General features: G+C 37.5%; 1 protein-coding gene across 1 annotated transcript; it reads right to left on the bottom strand.

Annotated features, from left to right (window-relative positions):
* Positions 1-2,384: 2,384 nt before the first annotated feature.
* Positions 2,385-20,700, bottom strand: LOC132098590 (potassium voltage-gated channel subfamily A member 1-like). Its single transcript, XM_059504651.1, has 3 exons — positions 20,692-20,700; positions 17,020-19,698; positions 2,385-2,539 (listed from the first exon to the last, which is right to left on the bottom strand). The coding sequence occupies exons 1-2, from the start codon at positions 20,698-20,700 to the stop codon at positions 17,929-17,931; spliced, it is 1,779 nt and encodes a 592-aa protein (XP_059360634.1). The 3' UTR covers positions 2,385-2,539; positions 17,020-17,928.
* Positions 20,701-21,704: the final 1,004 nt, after the last annotated feature.

Raw genomic sequence — 21,704 nt, 5'->3', positions numbered from 1 at the left:
CTTCAGTAGGCCTATGTGTAGTAAATGAAACCATGTCTTTGCCATTAATTTACAGGAGGGGCGGACTGGGGAAAAAATTCAGACTGGAAAATTCAAACTCATACAAACAAATTCATGGACAAAACTATTTTTTGTATGGACCTGACATAAAAAAGGTTTAAATCTTTAATTTGGGGACATGCAAAATAATTAAAAGTTCTCTCCTGAACTGCACCTTCACTTCCATTTTTCTCTTCAGTCTCTTTATTTTGCCCTGTTATCCATCTCTCTCATGACTTTAATACTCAAGATTGAACAAAACTGCACTTTACAATACAATACTCTACAATACTACAATATCTTCATAGAAAAATCCTAATACTGTACACGAGTCATGTTTTTCCCTTACAAAAAATTACCATGCTTTTATTAGCCTATATAAAAGTAAAATAACCTTGTTTTTTTTTTTGTTTTTTGCAAATGGATTTGTATTTATTTTTAAATAAATACATTTGTAAAATAATTTTACATTTTTGGTTATCACAGTTTAAACAATAGTAACCATTTTCTTTGGATTTATAGTTAAATATTAAAATGTTAATTTTCGTAAGGGTTGTGTTGTTGTCTGTCGTAGCTCCCCCTAAACCTATTAAAAAAAAGCGGATTTTTTTTTCAGCTAAATTACTACTGTAACATTACAACAGATAATAATGATGTCCTTTATATAGTATTTTGAGTGATGACTGATGAGCAACGTGCTGCTGCTTGACTAAATAAATAAAAAAACAACGACAAAAAAGCATCTTTACAGATGAAACTGACCTGAAACCCTGAACAGTAGTTCTGCTTCTCTGCTCCAGCTGTGCGCTTCCACAGTCCACTCTCTCTCTCGCATTGATTACTCTGAGTCTGATCCAAACCGTTTGGCGGAGGCGCGGAGAGCGCGCGAGTCACGACTAACAATTCATGACTTATTAGAGATTTAATTATCAAATGGCGGATTCGCAAATGATCGCTTTAGTACATTCGACAGGCAATTATACAATAATAATATTAAATAGTGCGGCAAAATCGGCTGCCAGGCCACCGGGAATTGTCCCGGTTCTCCCGGTGTCCAGTCCGCGCCTGATTTCCACAGACACGCAGAATGTGCAAGTCATATATTGCATTTTTGGGGCTTTATATTCACAGACACTAGTCGATGTCATGTTTTGATTCAAGTGTACTGACCTACTTTTGATTTAGTCATCCAAAATGTGGCATATTCCGTCCGCGTTAGGCATTCCGTTTTTATGACTGGATTCTACGAACCAGACTGTATTTCCGCATCCCGGAAATTATTAGGGCGTATGTCTCAGAATAGTCAGTGCAATTTGGGAAAGAAATCAGTTAAATCTGTATGTGGATGTGTGTAAATATTCAAATGTAATCCTCTTTGTAATCGTAAAAAATTTCATAAGTAACTGTAATTTAATTACTCATTTTTTTTTAGTAACTGTAACTAATTACAGTTACAATAATTTTGTAATTAAATTACGTAACGCCGTTACATGTAACTAGTTACTCCCCAACACTGCTAATATTTGACATGAGCAGCACAGTTGACAAACTTGAACATTATTTAATTTGTTGCGTAAATTAGTTTTTTAGTTCAGCAACACTGTTACTCAGTATATTACTCTTAGGCATAGAACACTATATATTTAGTCATTAACACAATGTACTTGTATTCCTTTTTCTTTCTTTCTTTCTTTCTTTCTTTTTTTTTGCTGTAACTTCACCATTAGGCCTTTCATGATTTCGTGATTAGGTTAATAATTTGAAACATGGCGATACTTATATATAAATAAATAGTGATTTATAAATAAATACTGGATACAAATATCAAAACATGTTCTTCTCCTTTGGGGAAAAACGCGATGTTTTGAAGATAATAATCCAAAATAAAATTAATCAATTATATTATACACTTTTTTTAGATTTAGATAAATATTTATTTCTTATGTTATTATTTTTATTATTAAATTAGATAAACCCTCAAATACAGCAAACAAAAATGATTGGGTATATGTAAGGGTGACAATGATTTTCAGCAAACACCATCACTGTTGATGATGAGAAGTACTATGGCTTTTCCCATCTAAAAAGACGAACAATATTATCGCTCAGTGTTCATAGGTGTCTCTTCTGTTGGAGAATGATATTGTTTTAGAAAAATATACATCAGGAAAAAGCTTTACAAAAATAAACCACCTGAACACAGTCATCCAAAATCTACATGGACATGAACTTCACTCTAAAATAGACTAATATTGCACAGAGTGGGATTTCCTCATAGACAATTTGTGTTCTACACAGACTTGTTGAACTCAAAACCCACCTTTACACATCACCTGTTCAGTTCCTAAAGGTGTCTGTCAGATGTGCAGTATCAGTTTCATATTCTGGTCCCATACTAAATGATTGATTCACAGGGTTTGATCAAAGGCACAGGTTTCTGCAGAGGTTTCCAGAAGGTCTGAAGAATCTGTCGTCATGATTAGGTCTCCTCTTCTGGGATCTGTGACAGAGAAATATTTAAAAAGAAAAACACAGTTATTATTATTGATGTTTAAAGTACTCTTTGAAACATATTTCAGTAATACATTTTTGGATAGTTTTTTTTTTGTTTGTTTTTTTCTGCTGGATGTATAATTCAGTGTCTTCAAAATCTTCTACAGACAGCTCTAAGCTGAAGGCGAGTACATGACCTACAGTACAGAGGGAATTGATTTGGAATGGAGGATTTTAGCTGATGTTCACCGGTCTTTGTGTGTCTGTGAAAGAAACAAGCATTTGTGAACAGTGACCTTTCCATCAGATGGGACTTGTTTCAATTTAAAATTTAACACCACAGCCGAAAAAAAGGAAGAAAAAAAAAGAAAACAAGTCTTAGCATCTCATGCAATTTTTAGTTTAGAACATGACATATTAATGTATTGATATTATTTCTAAGACTTGACAATACAGCACCCGCTCTGACCTCTGACCCCACTCTCTTACCAGCTAGCTGATTTTCTGTCAGTGCAGTTTTGTGACAGACAAGTGCTATTAAAGCCCTCATGTCACCCAGTCAGGGGTGTGTTGAGAAGCCACCCGAGCAGCGCACGCTGAGGCTGACCCGTATAAACCATTAGAGAATGGAATCTTCCTCAAAGTTAATCTGATGGGCTGGTCGGGTGGGCAGCGGTGCCAGATGGTGGCTGTAGTTATGAATGAGGCCTTGGTCGTAAGCATTAAGTTGGATCAGTGTAATCCTGCACAGCATATGCAGAAGGCCTGCAGGCCTGATCCACTGAGGAAGCACTTGCACACCCCAGTCACTCATTGATACACTTCTGATCTTCTTCCCCTGCATGCAGCTACATGCCTCATGTTCTTTTTTATGGCCAGTCCTTTTCCTCATTTATTACCTTATCTGAAATACTTTCATGGGTTTTTGATTGCACATGGGTTTATGGTTTGAAGAAACCCCTAGGACCTAAATATTAGATTTTTACTGCTTATCCTGCTTATCTAGGCATAGATCATACTTGGTTAAAGATATTGTAACTTGAGATTGATATTTAAGGTTACTTTTTCCTTATTCATGATTCATTTTCTGTGTGTTTGGGATTTGACTGATTAACTTTTGACTAAACAATGCCGATGAGAAAGTGGTAACTTTAAAACATTTCCTTTTGACATTTGATGGTTAAGGGGTGAGGACAGACCTTTGTACTCAGCTTCTGAAAATGCTTATTATTGCATTCATTGAGCAATGTTTATTGACTGATCAAAAGGTTCAACAAATATTTCTCCCAGAATTTTTGCAAAGCAACATGGGGTGTAGGAAAAAGTCGAATATAGTACCTCTTGACATTGGCGACCAATTTGTTCTAAAAGATTTAGCACCTTTCAAGAATGAAAGAGGAAAAGAAAAACCTAAGGACTTATTTTGTACATTTCGGTTATTAATAATCCTTTCGTTCGATTATAATCACATTGTGTTTTATGCACTTTGTGAGTGTTATAGACCAATCTCGAATCTCCCTTTTCTGTCCAAGATACTAGAAAAGGTGGTATCCACACAATTATATTCCTTCTTAGAGAAAAATGGTATATGTGAGGATTTCCAGTCAGGATTTAGACCGTATCATAGTACTGAGACTGCTCTCCTTAGAGTTACAAATGATCTGCTCTTATCATCTGATCGTGGGTGTATCTCTCTATTAGTTTTATTAGATCTTAGTGCTGCGTCTGACACAATTGACCACAACATTCTTTTGCATAGACTTGAATACTTTGTTGGCATCAGTGGAAGTGCATTAGCATGGTTTAAATCGTACTTATATGACCGCCATCAGTTTGTAGCAGTGAATGAAGATGTATCCTATCGATCACAAGTGCAGTATGGAGTACCTCAAGGCTCAGTACTAGGGCCGCTACTCTTCACGCTTTATATGTTACCCTTGGGAGATATCATCAGGAAACATGGTGTTAGCTTTCACTGTTATGCTGATGATACTCAGCTCTATATTTCTTCGCAGCCCGGTGAAACACACCAATTTGAAAAACTAATGGATTGCATAGTCGATATAAAAAACTGGATGACGAGTAATTTCTTACTGCTAAATTCTGAAAAAACAGAGGTGTTAATTATAGGACCTAAAAACTCCGCTTGTAATACTGCTTGTAATAACCTAGAACACTGTCTAAGACTTGATGGTTGCTCTGTCAATTCTTCGTCATCAGTTAGAAACCTAGGAGTGCTATTTGATCGCAATCTTTCCTTAGAAAGCCACGTTTCTAGCATTTGTAAAACTGCATTTTTCCATCTCAAAAATATATCTAAATTACGACCTATGCTCTCAATGTCAAATGCAGAAATGTTAATCCATGCATTTATGACCTCAAGGTTAGATTATTGTAATGCTTTATTGGGTGGTTGTTCTGCACGCTTAGTAAACAAACTACAGCTAGTCCAAAATGCAGCAGCAAGAGTTCTTACTAGAACCAGGAAGTATGACCATATTAGCCCGGTCCTGTCAACACTGCACTGGCTCCCTATCAAACATCGTATAGATTTTAAAATATTGCTTATTACTTATAAAGCCCTGAATGGTTTAGCACCTCAGTATCCCTTTTCTGTCCAAGATACTAGAAAAGGTGGTATCCTCACAATTATATTCCTTCTTAGAGAAAAATGGTATAAGTGAGGATTTCCAGTCAGGATTTAGACCGTATCATAGTACTGAGACTGCTCTCCTTAGAGTTACAAATGATCTGCTCTTATCATCTGATCGTGGGTGTATCTCTCTATTAGTTTTATTAGATCTTAGTGCTGCGTCTGACACAATTGACCACAACATTCTTTTGCATAGACTTGAATACTTTGTTGGCATCAGTGGAAGTGCATTAGCATGGTTTAAATCGTACTTATATGACCGCCATCAGTTTGTAGCAGTGAATGAAGATGTATCCTATCGATCACAAGTGCAGTATGGAGTACCTCAAGGCTCAGTACTAGGGCCGCTACTCTTCACGCTTTATATGTTACCCTTGGGAGATATCATCAGGAAACATGGTGTTAGCTTTCACTGTTATGCTGATGATACTCAGCTCTATATTTCTTCGCAGCCCGGTGAAACACACCAATTTGAAAAACTAATGGATTGCATAGTCGATATAAAAAACTGGATGACGAGTAATTTCTTACTGCTAAATTCTGAAAAAACAGAGGTGTTAATTATAGGACCTAAAAACTCCGCTTGTAATACTGCTTGTAATAACCTAGAACACTGTCTAAGACTTGATGGTTGCTCTGTCAATTCTTCGTCATCAGTTAGAAACCTAGGAGTGCTATTTGATCGCAATCTTTCCTTAGAAAGCCACGTTTCTAGCATTTGTAAAACTGCATTTTTCCATCTCAAAAATATATCTAAATTACGACCTATGCTCTCAATGTCAAATGCAGAAATGTTAATCCATGCATTTATGACCTCAAGGTTAGATTATTGTAATGCTTTATTGGGTGGTTGTTCTGCACGCTTAGTAAACAAACTACAGCTAGTCCAAAATGCAGCAGCAAGAGTTCTTACTAGAACCAGGAAGTATGACCATATTAGCCCGGTCCTGTCAACACTGCACTGGCTCCCTATCAAACATCGTATAGATTTTAAAATATTGCTTATTAGTTATAAAGCCCTGAATGGTTTATCACCTCAGTATTTGAATGAGCTCCTTTTACATTATAATCCTCTACGTCTGCTACGTTCTCAAAACTCAGGCAATTTGATAATACCTAGAATATCAAAATCAACTGCAGGCGGCAGATCCTTTTCCTATTTGGCGCCCAAACTCTGGAATAACCTACCTAACATTGTTCGGGAGGCAGACACACTCTTGCATTTTAAATCTAGATTAAAGACCCATCTCTTTAACCTGGCATACACATAACATACTAATATGCTTTTATTATCCAAATCCGTTAAAGGATTTTTAGGCTGCATTAATTAGGTAAACCGGAACCGGAAACACTTCCCATAACACCCTATGTACTTGCTACATCATTAGAAGAATGGCATCTACGCTAATATTTGTCTGTTTCTCTCTTATTCCGAGGTCACCGTGGCCACCAGATCCAGTCTGTGTCCAGATCAGAGGGTCACTGCAGTCAGCAGGATCCAGTACGTATCCAGACCAGATGCTGGATCAGCACCTAGAAAGGACCTCTACATCCCTGAAAGACAGTGGAGGCCGGACAACTAGAGCCCCAGATACAGATCCCCTGTAAAGACCTTGTCTCAAAGGAGCACCAGGACAAGACCACTGGAAACAGATGATTCTTCTGCACAATCTGACTTTGCTGCAGCCTGGAATTGAACTACTGGTTTCGTCTGGTCAGAGGAGAACTGGCCCCCCAACTGAGCCTGGTTTCTCCCAAGGTTTTTTTCTCCATTCTGTCACCGATGGAGTTTCGGTTCCTTGCCGCTGTCGCCTCTGGCTTGCTTATTTGGGGTCACTTCATCTACAGTGATATCGTTGACTTGATTGCAAATAAATGCACAGACACTATTTAACTGAACAGAGATGACATCACTTAATTCAATGATGAACTGCCTTTAACTATCATTTTTGCATTATTGACACTTTTCCTAATGAATGTTGTTCAGTTGCTTTGACGCAATGTATTTTGTTTAAAGCGCTATATAAATAAAGGTGACTTTGACTTTATCCTGTTTTCCATCAAATCCTTTATTACAAATATTATTCTACATGAACGCAACACAGTCTACATTTGCTACTTGACTGGCAAGAGTTTCAGGCCATAGACACCGACAAAATAATATGGTCAGCTTTGAATCCATATTAGTGCCTCTTTAAAGTTAATTGTAAGCAATCTCAGGTTTTAGTATTAAAGGGACAAAAAGACCCACATCACTCAGGTAAAAATATACAGTCTCTCTCTCTCTCTCTCTCTCTCTCTCTCTCTCTCTCTCTCTCTCTCTCTCTCTCTCTCTCTCTCTCTCTCTCCCTCCCATGAGACTCCTGTGGTCAAATTCTGCTTCACTGAGTATTCTAGTTAGCTTACACTGCTTCAGTGGATACATGCACATAAACACACTGACAGCATCCACTGAGATCCACTTTTCATCAATAGGGTAAAAAAGACCAAAATCAAACTCCAAAAATTAAGTAATTTTTGGTTAAAACAAACACTAAGCTAAAATGCATTTGGCCCAAGATGCTAGGATAAGCTCCAGCAACCCTTTAAAAGTACATAGGACAAGCAGTTTAGAAAATGGATGAATGGATGGGTCAAATAGCTATTTCTATTCATATAATAAAAGAGGAATTGAATTGAATTGATTCTGAATTGATTTCTAGCACAAACTTTATTGGGTCTTGAATAATTTGCCACCCGGATGCTGTTTAATACTTTCATCTATCTATTTGGCAGTTTTATGCAAGAGTGAACATGTAAAGTTATTTGGATATGACACTTTTAGAGTCCCTTTGAAGGAAATTGATTACTTAAAGTCACGGTGTTTACATTCCAGAGCTTGGACGGTTTGTAAAAGGTACTGTCTAGTCAGTCCTTGCTGATAATTTAGGGGCCAACAGTTTAGAAAGCATAGGAAGCTTCTCTGGTGAATATTTTGCAGGTTTTGCATTGGGAAGAGCTTGGAGATCCAGGCTGAATCTGTTCAGACTGGGGATTTTGCCCTTAGAACAAAGGAAACTCATGACGCACGTGTTGCATCTGCAATGGAAAGCTCTGCTACATTTTGTGAAGTAAGAAAAAGTTGTGTTTTAACAGAGAATTTATCTTCATGTTACTGGAGGCTGCCCACCTGATATTGAACTTGCACTCTGCTTGAAAGAATTGGTTTCCAAGAAGTATCTATCTCTTGATACTCTAAACACCTTGATCTTGAACTTTCCTTTAAAGTGGGGTGATAAAACCAATAGACCTCACATTATTCCATGCACATATGCCTCCAAGAAGATCGCTGGAGGTAAGAATGAGAATGGATTTTACAGAGATTGCTTCCATTCATCTTTGGAGACTTGATACCAGAAGCTGAGCCAGCCCGGCTTGTACTTCTTGATTTGAAAGAAACATGTGAACTAGCTCTCACCCCTATTCATAAGGAAGAGACAATAGCCCTTAGAAACATAGATTATTTAAGAAATGTGCTTGCCACACAAATTGTCATGAAACACGATACGGAATTTTCTTAAACTAGACGTAATGCAATTAATTAATTATTAGCTTTTTTATTATCACAATAAATTGACAACCTTTTAGCAGCTATACTGTAAAGCACTGCATCTTAAAATAATTAAACAAATACATAAATAAATATTCATATTGATAATAATTAGGTGACAAAAATGTGAACGTAGCCAACCAATGTATTTACAATCTGTAGTAGTAGTTGGCTAGTCAGAGTTAAATAGAGTATATAATATATATAATAATGTATATAACACACATTAGTTCATCTTCCTATTTTACTAACAAATATTATTAATATCCGTTTGATATGTGAACCCATTGTACTGTACATTGCCTACTGAACTTTGTACTATATTCACTAGGTGGCACTATACAACTCTTCAAATCTTGTTTCCCAATAGTTTCCACATCTCTATCTGCTTCAACTGCAAACGCCAGTATAAGTTTGCCAGCTGAAGTATGCTGTCCATGTGAGTGGGCAATTAATAGTGTCCTCCCATTTGTATTTTTTGATGTCTTCGTTATAGAGGTAGGGAAAAAAGCTTCATTTGAGAAGACTGTTAGGTAAAAAAAATAAAAAACACACACTTGATATGAATATGACTCAGAGTTCTCTGGCTCTGTTCTCCAAGCCTGTCAACCACTGCCTCCTACATGCGCCTATGAAAGGCAGACGAGCTGTTTAATCTATATTAAGATTGAAATGGCAGCATCCACATCGACTTATTTTCCCTGGACTCTGCAGCATTAATGTAACCTCCATTTAATGATGCAAAGCAGATTAAAGACAGCTTTATGGGAAATCTCCATTGGAATGGTCGAAATTCACCTCTTTGGGATGCACGACTGAGGCAGTGGTTATTGATGTGACTTTAGGAAAAACATTTATTCATTTTTAGCTGATGCTTTTATCCAAAGCGACTTGCAATTGCTATATATATATATATATATATATATATATATATATGTGTGTGTGTCAGAGGTCACACACCTCTGGAGCAACTAGGGGTTAAGTGTCTTGCTCAGGGACACATTGGTGTCTCATAGTGGATTCGAACCCAGGTCTCTCACACCAAAGGCATGTGTCTTATCCACCGCGCCAACACCACCCCCTTTTTTTAATGGGGACATAGACATTATTTTGTTTCAAACTGTTCTGTTGCATTGACTGTTGTATTGCTTTTGTACTGAGCTATTTATAAATACTATAACCTAACCTCTTAACCATCACACACAAACAAGTATATATATATATATATGTGTGTGTGTGTGTGTGTCTTTATTTCATGTGTGCTGTGTACTGCACATGGATGATGATGTGCATTATTGTGGATAATCTCTGCCTGAAGGGGTAACATGACACGTGTGTTCTCTGCCCAGGGAGAACAACACTTTGTCAGGACAAGGGTGGCCAAATTTTGGAGGTTAGGTTTGTGACTTTGAGGCATGTGATATAAATAATCTTTGTTTGTGTGTTTTAAGATGTTGTATGTGTTTGGTACATGCAGTCAGAAGAGCTTGTTTAAGTGTTTTGTGTGATTGCTGTGCTGTACAGTATATGTGGGTGGATTTAAGTGGAGTGGGCATGTGTCATATCACAGCATGACATTATTCACACTGGACTCTTACTCAACCACAATGTTTTTGAGTCAAAAAGCACAAAGTGATCTAAAATAACTTATTTTCCTTATTATTCCATTATCAGGGATTTTGGGGTACACCTCCTGAAACTTAGCCTGCAAGGCACATTTCAATCTAAAATCAAATGAAAAAAAAAATAAAATACTGTGAATAAAATGTAAGCAAAAGATGGATTGTTAATATTTTTTGATATATATCATTATCCATCCATCCATTTTACAAAACCTATATACTCTACATATTCACAAAATTGGTTCCCTTTCAGTCGGTCACTCTGGACGTCATATCGGTGACCGACGAATTGGGATATCACATCGATAGACCAATCTACTTCGAGTGTAAACTAAACGAGCCAATGCACACTGGCATGCAATTATATAGCAGTATGCCTTATCTTGGACCGTCTCAAAGGGTTGCTTACGAGGAAAGCACGTATTGGTCCAAACAGACAACAAGAGAAGACAATGCTGAATAAAGTCGTAGTTTTTGCTATTTTTAGACCATATAAATTGAATATAAATTGAAACATTTACAAATACATTTTCAAAATCAAAAGTTGTCTCTTCTTATCTAATGGACCTGAGCTAAAATGAACTAACAATAAACCACTGCAATGCTAATGAAGATGAATAAACTCTGCAACTCTGCAACAAATATATGGCCCATTGTTATGTTAGTTAATGCATTTCCAATAAAACAAGTAACCTAAATATAGCTGAAAAAGTAACCTCTTGAGTATTACACTGACCTTAATAGGAATTTGTTCTCCTTATCCCCCTCACTGCCTCTGGGAATCATTACACCGTCGTTTAACCTGATAGAGAAACAACACTCGCTTCACTAGTCTTTCTGCTTTTATATGCTGCTTCCACTTATATAACCAGTACACCATGTATATGATATAAAAATAAAAGTGGGTTATAGGCATTCTGAATTATAATATTTGATGTTGAACAGCGTCATTTTAGTAATCTAGATTAAAAGTAATCTAGATCAGCCTATCAGATTCCTTGATCAAACACACTCATTTGTTTCTGTAAGCAGCTGAGGTCAGTTTCCCTGAATAATTCAAGTGTGTCTGCGGCTCATGAGGAACTTGTGTTGTAATGTCAAGGATGGATTATGACCCTGCAAGGCCCAGACGCCTGGATGACAAAAAAGTTTGCATGCACCTTAGAACTAAAGGATATATGATACATGAGCTTGTTTTATACGGATGCACCGTGCATGTGTTTTGAAACATGTGACTCTTTTCTTGCCTTCAAAGACTGACTACATGACCACACAGCATCTGATGAAAGAACATTTCGTTGTTTGAATGTACTGAACAAATACACCCATTTAATTGAACCATTCGCCACACCCAGCTCGAGTGGCACAGACACTTTAGACATTTAATTCATGAACAAACTGAATGAACCTGGACATGGCCTTCGTAAATAAGAAGAGAAAGGGAAGAATCAGGAATGTGAATAAGAATCGGGAATGTTTAAAGATGGCTGATCACCATATACAAGTATAGTGAAATTATTGAAATTAAGTTAAACTACTATTGTTGTCTTTTTATTATAGCCTAATGAAAATCATGTCCAGCAGGAAAAAATGAATCTCTTGAGACTTGTAGACACAAATTTGAATAAAGAATATCTGCTTGTTTGACAACACCAAATAACACAAAAAAACACGGAGCACTTACTGAATGCACAGAATCAGACAGTGTTTCGGGTATCCTACATAGCTTTTGTGGTGTGAGGGGAGATTTACACCACTGAGACTGGAGTGATTCAGACACAATCACACACAAACGTTCCCATAGGGTCATAATCAAATTGGGCTGCATGCAGTCAGGGTTGGACAGACTAGTCAACTTTATGAATGCTCTGCCATGCTTGATGTCTTGATTTAAGCTCATCGTCGACTATAGAGGACACAACAGGATGAGAAATCTTTGAAGTCGCCGGAAATGTATTGTCAGCACTATTCTGTGATTTCTCAATAAGAGAAACTGGCTTGTATAAAAATCCTCGCATGCAGATGTCCGCGGACTCTAGTGATGATGAAAATTAAATCACACGTACAGTGCACGGCTAAACATGAACAGCGGAAGGATAATTTGAGTTTAATTCACTTTGGAGAAACGTGTCTGCTAAATTAATATACTATCTGCCATCACAGAGGTCACTGCCCTGACCTTTGACCTTATCAATCTCTTTCGGATGACCGTGTGAAGAGGGACAGAAAATCTATACAAATAAAGAGATTACATTGTTTTGTTGAAAATCATTTTTGTTCTCAATAACTATAGTGTCTAGATCTAAACGCAAAGTGTAAAGTGTGCGGCGCAGGTTCACTCAGGACGTGTCCAAATCCACTTTTTATACTTTAACGACGGAAAAACGGTTGGCGCACCCCGGCACATGGTCTAAATGGGTTGTCCCTGTTCTCTTAATGAGTAATGGGTGTTTTTTGGGCGTAACATGCAATAAACCAATCAGAGTCTCATCTTCCATTGCCTTTAAGAGCCAGTTGCGCTCGTGCCATGACGGATTTGCTATTTACACAGTGGAATTTGGCAAGTGTAAAGACAGAACGCGTCTCAGAGATTAAACGAAGCTGTTATATATATATTTAGCCTACAAAAAAAAAACTTATGCATTGCAATCCTTAAATTTTTAATATTTGGCATGTTTGTGTGCTGTTGTGCATCCCTGTGTTTAATAAGCAGTGTGTACACTCTTTAAATAACAAAGAAAAAACATTGCGCCAGACTTTAGACCAGGATGCGCTGCGCCTTGCGTCACATTGCGCCGGGTGTATTATAGGGCCCATAGAGTTTAACCCCTTCCTTGCTTTCCACTTTTTACTGCATTGTTCATTTTTACATATTTAAATATAATAAAATGAGGATACAGTAGGCAATATTTTCTCCATCTTAAAACAAAATGAAAACAAGAAGGAAAATGTTAAAGATTATATGTTTTTCAAGTGATATATTTTAATTCCCTTTCACTCAGCTCATGAGGTTAAATCCATTCCCTTCTATATCACTTTTCCTTGCCTTTTAAGACACTCTTTTTTTCTCGTCTAATTGAAAGGCCATTTACTCTCTATGTGCAGTGGTCAGAGAGGAAGGGCTGCTTATATAAGAGACCCAGAATGGTTCTGTTGCTTCAAGCCTTTTTTATATTAAAAAGACAAGATAACACAGTCACGTCGGGATAAGCAATTCATCTCTAACACAAACCCAACAACAAAACACAACCAATGGCTTTAATTCTACACTAAATGCAATCACATGTTAACATATTAAATAAAAATAAAACAATTTGTTAATTAAAATGAGTGCAAATAATTGCAATATAATTTCCTTCTGTTGTCAATTAAAATATTATGCTTGCAACAAGTAAAGGTAACCATTTCAAGTAAAAGTGTCTTATTTTTCAGGAGAAGAGGTTATTGCATATGGGTCTTTAACTCACAACAACAGAAGATATCTTTTAATTTCTATGCTATTTCTAATCCTCATGAAAACTGAAATATGAATAATCTTAATTTTATTTGTGTCTCCATCTGAGCCATGCTTGACATCGCCATGTTTTAAATAATGTATGTAGAAAGGTTTTGGTTTTCCTTTTTTTATTTGATTTTATTTAAATTTCACAAGTCAAACAGGTAAGTGATTTACCAATAACTCTATAACAACTTTTAACAGTCCTAACAGTTTTTGTAGGCACATTTCTGCCAGATTGAACCTGTTTTATTCTGCCAGCTTCATTGCATGTGACACTTCCTGTGAAAATACTGACATGACAGGGAGATGAGAATCACACTGCTTGACAGTTCTGTCAGATAAAAGAGTTATTTCTGCATTTCTTAAAATGCAGTCGAATTGTTCGTTTGGGAGTCAAACACTTGCTAACCTCTGGAAGATTAAAAGGTTGTCCTGGGTTCAATACAAGTTAAGCTGTATTAACAACATTTGTGGCATAATTTCAGATTGTTCCTCAGTAATAAATAAAACTAAAATGATCACTTCACCCAAAAAATGGTCATTATTCACTTGCCCAAATCTGTTTGACTTTATGCGTCTGTGGAAAACAAAAGCAGATGCTTAGCAGAGATATAAAAGCAGTCTGTATGACTTGTGCACTTCATTACGAGTCTTCAGTCATATAATAGATGTGAGGAACGTACTGAAATTTAAGACAAAATTTTACTTATTCACTGAAAATCTCATATGACTTGACAGTCATAGTCACCATTCACTTTCATTAAATGAAAAAACATATATCCTTTTGTGTTTCACACAAATGAAATGAAGGTGAGTAAATGTATTTATCTAAATTCCATTATTTATGTTATTTTATAATAATATCTATTTTCAGTTAAATCAACATTATTCCATTATTGCAGTCCATTAAGCAGCAGTTGTAAATTATCCTTTCATTAAATTAATTGTATACTTTTACAAGCCGTGCTAGAATTTATGGAGCTGTCTGTGGTGCTGAAATCACACATTATCCGCATATCTACAAACTGAACAGTCTATGATAAAAAAACAAAATACTAATTCATCAACACAGATATGCTGGGCTGTGAACTGAGACAAAATTAGCCAAGATGATATTTCTGCTGATATCACAGCAGAAAACTGAGCCAGGATGACAATTCTCAATCCTCAAAGCATTAAAATATTGAGACATTGCCTTCAGATGAAAACAAGTGAGTCAATTAAATGGCTTAAAACATTCAAGCTAAACAACCTAGAACACTGTAGAACAGGGAGCGCAACAACAACAACAACAATTTGATTCTAATCATATAAATATGTATATGTGTGTGATATGCAACTCCAGGTGCAACTCCTGAACTGCAAAAAGCCAAAAAGACAAGCGTATTCTTTTTCACTTCTTCACATTTGATACCATTGTCTTTACAATTCACATCTAAGTACACAAGTGTATCCAAACTAATCTTTAGCTGAATTATTACAATTCACGTTTTATTCTATGATATAACATAGTTCAGGAATACCCCCTTGTGTTTTTTCGTTAAGCTTTTTCTTGTCTTGAAAAGGCTAACAAGTGGTTCGATGGGACTACAGGTCACATTTGTCCCCATCTGCAGCCTAACCATCATGCTAATCATTTTATATTTGATTGAAGAAGAGGGTCTGAGGAATGCCGAAGATGTGACGAGCTTAGATTGTCCCCTTCAACCAAATATAACATGACTAGCTAGCAGCACACATCAAAAACAGACAGTTGTGACATGTTTGCCATCGAGGCACTTTCAGGAGCTTAAAGATGATTGCCTTTCATCAGCCTACCATGTCATCTCTTCTAACACTCATCTCCATCATGACACTGTCAGACAAGCAAACTGAAAACTCACAAGCGTATGAAACTGAATGTGGTTTGTTTTCTAAAATCCCTAGCATGTAGAATTGAAGTCTGTAGACCAATATTTGTTTTAATTCCTCATGATTTCTGGAATATTCAGGCAATCGCCTGATGAAGTGGTTCATCTGCATCTAACTTGTGTGATGGTCTGTTATCTGCTGAGAGTTGGCTGAGTAACGGTGCTAGTAAGTTGATAGAGGGACCTGATGACCTTGAAGCTACTGTAGACATATAGACTAAAAGCTAAAGGGTCTAAATGGGGTCTCTACTGCAACAGCTTTCACATTTTACTGTGTAATTAATGAAAACACTCTTGTATAAAGAGCTCAGTTCAGTGAGAGGGTTTGTAACCTCACAGTTGAACACCTTCTTCCAGTCACATCTCTAACAACATGCCATTTTAATGTGTGTACAATGTTTTATTGCTATAAAGGTTATTCGTGTCAGTCCCGACCTTCATTACCCACTGTCCAGTTGCAGCTGTCTTATGTATCCAAGCAACAAAAACAAGTATGCAGTACACACTCACACACTTTCTCGAAGGTTATGTGATATAACCTATAACGGGCATATCTAATCCTCTGTGAAACAGGATATGTCACTCCTCATAGCACAGCCTTGTCTGCGATCGCCCCTGCCACAAAACACACGTGCTCATTTTCTGGTTCCTGGCACCTAATACCAACTCATTCTCTTTCTAGAACTTGCACAGAGGTTCCTACAGCATTAATAATGGACATGATCTCACAAATTCAATGGCTGTCATTTTCTCCATGATACCTCATTTGACAGCTGAACGTGAATAAATATCAATACACACTAATTCTATGAATTTTAGATTGTGCAATGCATATCCAAGATAGACAGGGAGAGCATGCACTTGAATACCTAATCACTTAAAAAGTGGTAAAAGTGGTAACCGGCAAAGGTTAACTTGAGATCAGTTTCTTTCTGACTTGAATAATTCAGTAATTAGTTCATTTAAATGTTATGATATGATGCACTTTTTTTGGGTTAACAGTTTTCACATGGTTCATACATATCTTGATTTTGATTTTTGTGTCTATTAGGGTTAAATGAATGACAGTGAACATATGTGTATAAATGTATAACATAAAATAACTGTGGTTACAACTGAGTATAACAAACAAAATGTCAAACTCATAAATTAAAAGGAAATACAATTTAACAAACAAATTAAACGAACAGTGAATAATTAAAAAGGAGACTAACCTTGCATGAAAAATGACCACTGATCCTCTTTTTTCCTCTGGTTTCAGTAGATCATCATTTGTTGAGGTTTCCTTCTCCTATAAACTGTCATTTCTGCTTGAATCCATTCTCAATCCATTTAAAGTCGACAAGGCTTTATCGTTGTGAACTCAGAAGCAAAGCAACTTAAAGTTGTCCTCTTCCTTGAAGTGCTCCATAGATTTCATACGCCATTGAGTTTTCAATTTCAAAAGTGAAAAAATATTGCTCTAAATAAATGATAAAATACTGATAGCCACAAACGACACATAAACAGTATTTTAGACTAACTATGAAAGTGATATTGATCGAGACCCTAGAGACCAAACAACTATTTTACAAAAATATGTACATGTGTTTTTTTAATTAGTATGTTTTAATAGAAGAAAACCTATTTTGGCTTTTCATTTGAATCACTGGGCAACTATGAACAGCATAAGAGGTCGTGAAAGAGTTAAGGCCTGCTATCATAAAATTGTACATAATTAATATTAAAAAAATAATAATTATAATAATCATCATTATGTTGTGTGTTTCTGAATAAGAAATTATAAAAGTAATGCCTAAAAGTCGCTGGTGCCCAGGAGTTCAACAGATTAAAATGTGCTTTAAAAAAAACACTGCAACTTTCCAGGATTTTAACAGTCCAGAATCTGCGTGCATTAACTTAGCATGGTGGATATGGATAGACTAGATGTATCCGTTTCTTAACGTCAGTCTTCTCAAACATGTTTCCTTCCTCATTGTGTTCTCCATCTCATGAAGTTCATTGCACGGGCTGGAAGGGCCACCACTGCGCTCTTCTCTGAGACGCGTACTCCTGCTCAGTCTCCCTGAGATAGAAATAGCTGAAGTTGGAAACAATGACGGGAGCCGGTTGAGACGGACACACTAGAGGTCGGTTTCTCTAGTGTCCAAGCAAAACGTATAAAGGGAGCGTTTGATGTCTAGTCTGCTGTTAGCTTTCATGTTGCTCTTCTCGACTGGAATGTTTGTTTCTTCATTGCGATCTCCGTCTTTCGAGTTAGAGGTCGATGATTTCCTCAACCCGTGGAGTTCATCGCTTGGGTTTGAAGGGCCGGCATTGTTAGGCTCCTCTCTGAGAGACGCCTGGTCTTGGTCAGTTTCTCTATGGTAGAAATAGTTGAAGTTAGACACAATGACAGGCACCGGTAATGCAATGGTCAACACCCCTGCGATGGCACACAGCGAGCCCACGATTTTGCCCCCCACAGTCACCGGTCTCATGTCACCATATCCGACTGTTGTCATGGTCACCACAGCCCACCAGAAGGCATCTGGGATGCTGGAGAAGTGAGACTCGGGTTCGTCTGCCTCAGCGAAGAAGACCGCACTGGAGAATAATATGACACCAATGAAAAGAAAGAAGATCAAGAGGCCCAGCTCTCGCATGCTGGCTTTTAGAGTCTGGCCCAAGATCTGAAGCCCCTTGGAGTGTCTAGAGAGCTTAAATATACGAAACACCCGAACCAAACGAATGACCCTCAGAATGGCCAGAGACATGGCCTGCTGGCCGTTATTGTGCTCCTGGCCCTGCTGCTCCGCCAGCTCTGTGCCCAAGGTGATGAAGTAAGGCATGATAGACATGATGTCAATGATGTTCATGATGGTTTTGGAGAATTCAGACTTACTAGGACATGCAAAGAAGCGCACGAAGAGCTCAAAGGTGAACCAAATCACACAGGTGGTTTCAATGATGAAGAACGGGTCGCTGAAGGTGAGCGATGGACGCTCTTGAGTACCATTGACAGCGCGACTAGTCACTGGAAGCTCGCGCTCGTCGCGAAACTCGGGTAAAGTTTCCAGACAGAAAGTTATGATGGAGATGGTGATGACGAGGACGGAGACAATAGCTATGCCTCGTGCAGGACTAGAGCTCTCAGGGTACTCAAAGATGAGCCATACCTGTTTCTGAAACTCGTTCTGTGGCAACGGCTTCTCTTCTTCTTTGATAAAGCCCTCATCCTCGCGGAAACGGTCCATTGCTTCTTCTCCCAGCTGATAAAAGCGGATCTCGTCGGCAAACACGTCGATGGACACGTTAACGGGTCGTCGGATTTTCCCGCCAGACTGATAGAAATATAGAATTCCGTCAAAACTCGGTCTGTTGCGGTCAAAGAAATACTCGTTCCTGAGGGGGTCGAAATACTTTATTCTCTTGTCCGGGTCTCCCAGTAAAGTGTCGGGAAACTGGTTCAGAGTGCCCAGCTGCGTCTCGAACCTCAGGCCGGCGATATTAATAAGAACCCGTTCGTTGCTCTCATGGTCCATATCCATGTCCAGAATGTCCTCATCAAACAGATGGGGACTGTAATAATCCACCGTGTTCTCCGTGGAGCCCATCATCGTGCTGTTCATGTCGTTCATTTTCCACGAGCTCTGCTGTGGACTTCTCGAGTAGAGTTCTTTGTTGTGGACCAGGCGCGGATGATCCAGGGAGTTTTGGTTTTGGTAAGGTTCTCCATCACTGCCTCCGTCACCCCGCTTGTCAAAGCTCACCAAAGCTATCTCCATTCCCAAGCCATTAACACTGAATGAACAAAAGATTGAAAACAAAAAGCCCCTCGTACATCCACACTCGTTGTCTTTGCCGCTAGATGTTCTGCTGCGGTCAAAGATGTGTGCTATAATCCAAAGATCCTCCCGTCACTCTGGGAAATACTCGTGTGCGCTGAGCCTAAGTACTGTAGTGATTCCCGGGCGACTCGGTTCAGTTGAAACGATTCTTTTGAATCAACCGAATCGCTAAGCGTTTGTCACTCGGCTGGAAGGACTTTCTTTGGTGGATGGGATGGAAACTAAACAGTAGTGATGCAAAGCGCCTCGTCTAGAACACCTCGAGCGGTCACACAAATAAACTGAATCATTAAAGCGAACCACTTCACTGAAATGAATTGTGTGTGGAAAGACCATCCATCTGTTCAACCAGGTTGTTTATTTTAGTTATTCATTCATTCATATATATATATATATATTTATGGTTTTAATATAGTTTCTGTTCAAATTTTCTCTTTTCGTGTAATTTACTACTGGCATCTGTGCTAAATTACCATACATTCACACATGAGTTGGCAACATTTTGCCTCGGTCTAAGTTGCATCACCACAATAATTCTTGTTCTTAATTAACTGAGCACAGAATAATAACGGGTAATTCATGTAGGTGCATCAGTTAAAAAAACATGTTTATTTTACTAAGTTTTCTCACAAGGAGCAGAGACTTTCTTCATCAAGTAATGTGGAATTACACACATTTAAATAATAATTATATACATATAAAAAAAAATAGTTTAAATGTACTACAAGCTATTTTATTTTCAAAATCTGGGAGATTTCCTCCCACTGATGAAACTATGGACACAACAGCTCTGACAGACTTACTGCTCAAGAGACTTGATGACTCGGGTCATAAAACATGCGTGTTAGACCTAAAAGTGTTGAAATTCTGCCTCAAACATCTTAACTTCTTTGAAAAATTAAGCAGTCATTACCCATGCAGTTAAATTTGAAACATAATTAATTTGGTAACAATTAAACATGAAAAAGTTACACCATCTAGACTTTTTAATTAAAAAACTAAAGAGGTTTATTCAAGTCACCGAGTTACCTGAAGCCCCAATTTACTTGAATTCACCCTATCCATGAAAGTAAAAAAAAAAAACGTTTTACAAATTCTTTGCACATGTCTTGACTTGTCTTCATGGGTTTATAAAGCTTTATATATATATACTTTTACTGTAGCATCCTGGCTATAAACTACCTGTGTCCTTCTCTATATTGCAGTTGGATTATTTGATCATTTTAGGTAGATTTAGGAGATGCCACTTTAAAACTAGAAAATCCATAGTACACATTCCCTCAGTCACGCTGAGCAAGACTGAAACATCTGTCTGTGCGGAAATAAAACACAAAGACTGCTGCTGAAATGATAAATGCTTAAAAAAAAGAATGAGCAAATTACGTGTAAGATATAAGGAGAGAGATTAAGTGTTGAATGAGTCAAGCGGGTGACAGGTGACGGAGAACAGATCCCGGTGGAGTATTAACACTGAATTACCTGCTGCTGCTTCTCTCATTGTGCTGCCTGATCTCCTACAGCTTCTGGCAGTTGCTGCATTCTGCAATAAAATATGACTCAGTTGACCTCAATCTTTATTCACGCTCTCTGCAGCTATATAAAACCGTTTAAAAATAAAACTGAAGGTACCCTATTCAGCGTGTGTAATTTGTTTCTCTCATTACTTGTTAAAACATACATACATACAACGAACATAAGTGTCGTGACCCCTAAATCAAGGTCAAACATTCACTTAAAGTTAGACATAATATCAAACACATCTCATTATGTATGTAAGAGTACATACAAAAGCCATAAAACACTTAATGTGGTGTTATATTGTGAATAAAATCACTGCGTTCTGTGTTTAGATGTGATTATGTTCATTATAACACAACTTCTCACACATTATTACATCATAGTATATTCGATTTTTCGTTTTATTTTTCTACAATTGATTTCTGAGGCAGCACTGCCAGTCTGCCCCCATATATATTTACACAGCAAGGAGCTGTAGTCTTTTGTTGCTTTAGCTTTCCTTTAGGCCTTCTGAATGAGCGGTAAGTCAACAGAGGTTTAAAGAAGCTCTT

The sequence above is a fragment of the Carassius carassius genome, chromosome 22, assembly GCF_963082965.1.
Source record: "Carassius carassius chromosome 22, fCarCar2.1, whole genome shotgun sequence".
In the NCBI taxonomy this organism is placed as follows: Eukaryota; Metazoa; Chordata; class Actinopteri; order Cypriniformes; family Cyprinidae; genus Carassius; species Carassius carassius.
Note: the sequence above shows the minus strand (reverse complement) of the source record. Positions and strands in the feature narration are given on the sequence as shown.